Source organism: Vicia villosa, linkage group LG3, assembly GCF_029867415.1.
Source record: "Vicia villosa cultivar HV-30 ecotype Madison, WI linkage group LG3, Vvil1.0, whole genome shotgun sequence".
In the NCBI taxonomy this organism is placed as follows: Eukaryota; Viridiplantae; Streptophyta; class Magnoliopsida; order Fabales; family Fabaceae; genus Vicia; species Vicia villosa.
This window is the reverse complement of record NC_081182.1, coordinates 213782838-213790667: the sequence shown is the minus strand read 5'-3', so window position 1 is coordinate 213790667 and position 7830 is coordinate 213782838. Positions and strand designations below refer to the sequence as shown.

General features: G+C 33.8%; 1 protein-coding gene across 1 annotated transcript; it reads right to left on the bottom strand.

Annotated features, from left to right (window-relative positions):
• Positions 1-356: 356 nt before the first annotated feature.
• Positions 357-2091, bottom strand: LOC131659892 (UDP-glycosyltransferase 88F4-like). The gene is made up of 2 exons (XM_058929012.1): positions 1565-2091; positions 357-1104 (listed from the first exon to the last, which is right to left on the bottom strand). Exons 1-2 carry the CDS (start codon positions 1985-1987, stop codon positions 424-426), a joined length of 1104 nt encoding a protein of 367 aa, XP_058784995.1. The 5' UTR covers positions 1988-2091; the 3' UTR covers positions 357-423.
• Positions 2092-7830: the final 5739 nt, after the last annotated feature.

Here is a 7830-nt window from a genome sequence, read left to right as displayed (position 1 = left end):
ACAATACTTATAATTTGACTTGTTTTTAAAGAGATTTTAAAATCCAAATTCTGAATAATTTTGGAATTTTACCAAGATGCGTGATTAAAGGAATAATTATTTAAAGTATTTGACAAGCATTCAAAACTACAAGTTCTTTCAATATCAGTCCAAAATCCTATTAGAATAAATAACTTGCTCAAGAATTTATTAGATAAATACTAATTATTTGAATAGTTAGACATAAATTATTTTTATAACAAAATAAAATATAATCAAACTACTTTCATATAAACTATAAACACTTATCATAAGCTATATTTTAGAGCTTATTGAAAGTAGCTTAAAACAATTTACAGACATGTCATAAGTTATTATAACATAAAACTTAAAAAGCAACCACAATTCAAATAAAAATTTACCTTCCACATTGGCACAAAGGAATTAATTATCATTCCATGTTTGAACCAAATTGGAAAGTGCTTTTGTGGATGATCCAAATTCTCCAAGTGCATCCCTAGCTATGTCTTTGAACTTCAAACTTCTCTCCCTTATCTCTCTCCCTCTCTCAGACTCCATCAACTCTCTTACCCTCTTCTCCACTTCTTCTCCTCTCACAAACATATCTCCTTCCCTTTGCTCCACCGCGATAGCCACCTTCATGTCCTCCACCATCACATTCCTATTAACATGCTGCTCTGCATACAATGGCCATGCAACCATTGGCACTCCAGCCACCACTCCTTCAAGCACCGAGTTCCAGCCGCAGTGACTCACAAACCCCCCGACTGATTCGCGGCTCAGCACCTCAACTTGCGGAGCCCATGACCTTACCACCAGGCCCCTCTCTTTGGTTCTCTCTATAAACCCACTTGGCAAAACAGAACTCAACTCAAACTCCCCGGTTTTACCATGAACTTGATTCTTTTCAAGATGTTCTTGTATTGGCCTCTTGACAACCCATAAGAATCTGTGTCCACTCCTCTCTAACCCTTCAGCTATTTCCTTCAACTGTGCCATCGAGAACGAACCACGGCTCCCAAAACACAAGTACACTACGGTTCTACTCGGTTGTTTATCTAGCCATGATAAGCAATCTTCGCTGTCCGTTGCTTCATCTGATTTTCATTCAAACAATCAATGCTTCATTTGTTAGGAGACATAAAACTTCATCATAATTATAAAGAACAAAACAAGAACAGCACAAAAAATGCTGAGTTTAAATTGCAGATAAACAAACCATACTTTCCCTAGTTAATGTCAACACGATGCAGATCATGTCAATTTCTCATTATCGAAACAAATAGAAATGTGAACAACATCAAGAGAGCAACGTCGGTTCTATAGCACTGACACCTCAGAAAAAAGGCGTTTCCGTGTCAGTATCAGTGTTGGACACTGACAGTTGAGATAACGTTCAATTTATTCATTTTTTCAAATCATTATATGTATCGACATGTCAGTGTCATGCCTATTGTCTGTGGGTTATGCCCAGTGTCCGTGTCTGTGCTTCATAGTCGGTCATACTTTGTGTTTTGGACAATATTCACACAACTTGCCATTCATTATTCACCTTTCATCAAATGAAGAAGTAGTAAACGGGGATTTCCATTGCGGAAGCTATGTCCATTGCAGAAGTGCAGAAGAGGTCGATGATAAAGGATTTGATGACAGAGGTTTGAGAGATTTGACGGAGTTTAGATTCGACGTTGACGTTGTTTGATTTAATGAATTTGAATCCGGTTGCGGCTAAGCTTTGTGTGTTGGATTGAATGAGTGCAGTGACGGAAGGGAAACGGTGGAAGGTGATTGAAGGGTGAGAGGTTGAGATGCGGTTTATGTAAGAATCAGTTGATGGATTGTCGAAGAAGCCAGTGGTGAGAAGGATTGTGACGGAGAAGTTTTGTTGTTGATGATGAATGAGAAGTTTGGCTAATTCTACCATTGAAATTATGTGACCTATACCTGGTGCTGGATACATCACTACTGTAGTTGTTGTTTCTTCCATCTTCTTTGGTAAGTTAATTTGGTCACAAGCACAACACAAATGGTATGAGAAAGTGAAATGCAGTAGTTTTGATTTGGTGGATAGTTTTTCCTTTCTTGGGGTTTTGTGATTGATGAGACTATTATACTATATAGATAATATAACTAACCTTATATAGTAATAAAATTGTGATGAAGAATAATGTAACAGAAAACACTGCAGGCCTAGAAGTAGAGAGAATAAAGTTTAAGAGTGGAAAAGTGGTTAGAAGACAAAAACATCAGATTAATTAATAATATGTGGAATTAGATATATATACCTACTACAAAGTCCTTATCAATTGTATTGTATTGTATTCATCATGACAATAAGTGCAAAGTTAAATACATTGACTTGAGGGTGATGCAGACACTTTATGAAATATTAATGTAATACCTCATTGGGATAGAGAGACTAGAATAAAAACTTTATTACACATTTACACTATTAATCATTAATAATAGTACTTACAACTTATCACAGTGGAGCTAGTTATTGTTCCATGTTTGAACCAAGTTGGAAAGTGCTTTCGTGGATGACCCGAATTCTCCAAGTGCATCCCTAGCCAGGTCTTTGAACTCCAAAATATGGCGGGTTGGGTTGGAGTTTTAGGCCCGCCCACCCGTTTAGCCCGCCCCGCCAAAACGAAAATACCCGCGGGCTGAAGACATATTGGGGCGGGGTTGGCCCGTTAAAAAAACTTTTTAAAATAATCCAATTTTTTAAAAAATAGTGATAGTCTGAATGTATGCACTTGCAGACTTGCAGTATGTCTCCCATCCAGTTTTTAAAAAATAAAATGGCCCAAGCCCAAATTTAACCTAGCTATCATCTCAATGTCTCCCTTCCATTTTTTCCGGTTATTCCTCTCCCAAACTTTCCTCCATTCCACTACAACATGAATCAGTTCCAACACCCTGCGAATCCCAGCCTCCCTCCTCAGTCTTTCCCAATTGTTTTCCATTCCAAGTTCCTCGATAGTCCTAAAAATTGCAACAACAAAAATTATAGCGGAAAAAAACAACAACAATCAACATGCAACTTACATTTTTTCAGATTTAACAAAATCTACATATTTAACAGACAATCCAAGCATTCAAGCTAAATGATATTTACATCTCTTCAGAAAAAACAACATCTACATATTTATTATACGATCTATACATTCAGTATACATGCAACTCACCGATCGGGAATGTCATATGGCGGAGAGTACGTCATTGCCAAGCGAAAGTTTCTTTGCTGTGTCGACCAACTGTTCCTCACCAGTACGAAACCCTAACGTCCTTTGGAGAAGTAATGTTTCTTCACTTAGGATCCCAACCTCTCTATCTATACTTCTTGAACCAAACGACGATAATTTAATATAATAGTTAAGGAAACAAATGTATCTGAAAGGTTACTTTAATTCAAATGTAATACAATTGGTTAATATAGGAAGTCCGAGCGCACGTTTCCAATCAAATCTAAATGCTTATTTTTGGATACTCAACAGTTTTTTGGTTATAATAGACCAAGTCATGACCATTTTTCAACAACTTCCTATATATGATAATTGGCACACACTTAAATGTTGGGCCGTGCAACATGTCCACACATATTGTAATCAATATATAATAGATGCACTAACTATTTATAAAGGACAGCATTGTAACAAAATTATAGTTTTCATATTTACATTAAAAAAACCACATTAAAGATAGATGTCACTATATTTATCCATAACATACAAAAAACACATATAATGTGCAGACAAACAAATACTATATTCGTATTTTATGAAAAATATATTTCAAACTAATATTCTATCAACAAAATATGAAATTTATATTTCTCAATAATATTATAACAAAACCCATCATGTTGGCCCTTAACATGTTGGAAATTTTAATTGGGACGCGACATAAATTTTTTAAATTTCCATTTCTTTTGATATATTTTTTAACCTTTAAGATTACTTAATATGACTTACATATTTAAGGAAAAAAGTTGTTATGTCTTGATTTTCAACAATTAAGGCCTACAAAATTTTTATTTTATTCAGCTATTAAACTTTTTTAAAAGGTAAATTATTACCGATTTCTTTTACAGTTCCCTTTTATCAGTCCCATAATTTAATATAATCAGGATATTTATCAACAACCATTATCGAAAACAATGTACATTATAGAAAGAAGTTTGCTTCATAAACTTAGTACACCCATCTTAAAATATTTTATTAAATTCATTGGATGTTTTATCATTTTATTACACAAATAAAACTGCCTCCAAATGATTAAATTATACATTATATCCTTTTTCTATTTGTCAGTGTTAAACAACACATATCAAGTTTCTGTTTGTAATGGTAGAATGGTTGAAATAAAATCCAACATTATTACACAAAGATTAAACTCATGTTATACAGGTTTTTACAATTACAAAAACATTTGATTGTATCATTCGGAATTATAAAAAACAGCACTTTACAAAGTCCCCATCCTAACGCCTTTCCACGATTAAATGCACATAAGGAGAAAACCGCAACATGCTCCAGACTAAAGTATCGCCATTGCAAAGTTTGATACTCTTAGCTAATTCATACCAGCCCTGAGCCATGTACCTTTCATAAGTGCTTGGGACTCCTTTCCTCCTCGCCTTATGAAGCCTGCAGTTGAACACATTTCGAGTCGCCGCGTCTACAACTTTAATTTCATCCTGATATACTCGGAGGCATTTCTTAGCTATGTCCTTTGGAAAATGCTGCATAAATACACATATATTTTAGCTTACATTTCATATTGTTCCTATATTAAATGAATACGAATCACATTAGATTGTGTTATCTTACCATCACATTTTTTGCACTTTTTTTGCCGTTTGTAATACGAGTTTTCCAAGTGAATTTCTTTGCGCCATTCGACAACTCCTCTCTAATATCAGTAGACGCCTTCCCTTTCCCTTTCTTTGATTGATTTCCCTTTCTCAATATATGTTGATTGACTTTTCCCCGTGATGAAACTGCCCGAACTGACTTTTTTTCCTTTTCTTTAATTCCTACACTTCGTTCACCACACAAATTTTTCTTTGAAACCATCCCTGGATCCCCATTAACACTGTCAATCATTTTATCCTCAATCGTTTCTTCCATTGGCTCCTCCTTTACATCCAGAATCACAACATTTTCATGAGTTGAAGTTTGAGGAACTGCAGTGGGGGATGTCGTAGCCATTTGATCAAACCGATGTACTTTCCCATGTTCTTTTGCTCTTTGCGCTTTCTTCGAAGCTTTTTTTGCCTTATCTGCATTGTACCCCGTTTCAGCAACCAACCCATCTATCAACCTCCATGCCCCTTCGTCGCTAACAACCAAAAACAATCATAACAATAGTTAAATATTTGTCTTATAAATTTAACGAAATTATTAAGCCATTTGAATTACTCAATAAAAATTATCTTTATACGAACAAATTCAAGATTACTGATGATTCACAGGAAATGATGTTGAACAATCACCAAATATTCAGAATATGATCAAACAAATATGTAAAACGATCCTTAATAGAAACACAAACTTAATACAAAAAAAAATGCATACCCAACAGTAGTAAAAACCCAAGAATCACTAATCGAACCTGATGTAATCTGTTTTTGCAAATTCAGTTTGAAATACACATTAACCCTAACGACTCTTGGTACGTATTTATTTAACATTCACCTACATACTTAGAGAACACTCAAAAAAACTTCACAGAAAAAACACGACACAACCGACGATGTTTCGTCACCCCCACATCTATAATAGCCATAAGAGGGCATATATCCCAGTTAATCTTTAAAAAGTCGATTTCAGAAAAATTTTCAATTGCAGATAAATTTTCGCCTTTACCAAACACATGCATCTCAACCCATTTAGAAACAATAATGCTTCACCACTGAAACTTGAAATAATAACAATCAGATTTATATTCTTAAAGTAACGATGAAAAGCAGTACCTGATTTCTACGCCGTCTTCGTCTGATATACATCCGTGGACAGTTTTCCTTTCTCCGGTCATCTTCTCTACCATGCAGGAAATCTGGAATTACCGTACTGTTCAGAAAGCTCGCGCGTTTGGTTTGCCGAGGGTGCTTTTGTTTTCAATAAAAAATGAATTTATAACCTGTCTCTCTGCTTCCTCATAATGTTGGCAATTTACAGCTATTCATTTCCAATGGGCCAAGATAATTGTTGGGTTGCCCTGACCAAGAAAATTCCCAATAGCCCAAGAAATGTAGAAGCGATTGACTAATATGTTTATTTAACAAACACAATTAATAATTAACATATTCTTTTTTAAAATAAACCACTCATCATATTAAAACTAATAATTTTTTTTATATAACAAAATTACCAATATATTAATTTGTTATTATTATTTACATCTTATTTACCACAATTAAATACACATTAAAATAATTTTAACAGACAAAATATGTGGAATATATTTTTTAAGCAATGCATCATAATATATTCCCATTTCATATCATGTATATTTAATTTATTATATCAAATCCACACAATGTCAAAACATTTTTGTTGGGCATCAGAATTCAACTGTTTAAAGTTTTTCAAATAGACAATGATTGTCACATGTATATTTTATTGCAAATCTACTATTAACAATTGTATTGAACTAATAATATTTTGAAAAAAAATTACATAGACTTAACAAAATCTAAGCCCAACATAAACAAATTTATATAATAATTTAAATATTGTACATCCCCAGGACTTTAGTCATATATATTCCCCTACTAACTTCACATATCTTCCATAAATAAGTAAAATATAAAGCATACCAAATCAATAACAAATTGTATCTGTAAAACAATGACTGATACAAAACTAGAAAATAAGAGCAATTGCATAACAGATTATCATAACATACATAACAGTAAATTAATATAACAGATTATCAGAGCAATTACATAAGTTCTTATCAATCCATAGCAAATTAATAACCAAACAAAAATTCTGAACATTAAATAAAACAAGTTCTTAAAATTACATTCAAATTAAGAATGCAAAATTACTAAAACAAGGTAAATGATTAAACCAAAAAATATTGTTCTTCAAAAAGTCGTCATCAATGCATCCACACTAACCATTAAGACATCAACAAATCACCATCTTCTAAACCTGCATTTTACATTCATAACAGTGTTAAAAAAATTCCAGAAACATACGGATTAGATGAAAAGCATTCAATATCAATGTTATACAACATTATATGTCAACAAATACAATCCTAACCATTGTTTTCAGTTTCTTCACCAACTCTGTCCAGATCTTCCATTCACTGTCATCCATAATACAAGCATTTTATGATTCTAAAACCCAACAAATATAATCTAACATATTTTCAAACTTTTCGTAAAACTCTGAACAATAAAGTTATACCTTTCATTTTCAAAGCGTATCCAACCAACACACACTCCATCTGATATCTCTACCATTCTGGGTTTCATATCCAATCCCACACTGCCCATAACATCAGCTACAAACTGAACATCTTCAACAACAGCAAACCTAACTCCAGATCTGATTCTTTCATGACGAAGCATCCAATTGATTGCAACCATCTCATTCTGCCACACCCCTCCGATGTTCCTCACCTTGCTATCACTCTCCCACATGCATGCAACATTGTCCCGTACATAAACAGCCAAATCAGTGCACGCCTTCGTAACCCGCTCTTTCTTCATCTTCGCCCTCATGCGCAGTAGTTTAGATCTTTCTCTAATCTTCCTTTTAATGGCGAATCGCTGTAAACGATCTTCAACCATAATAAATTTTAAATTTC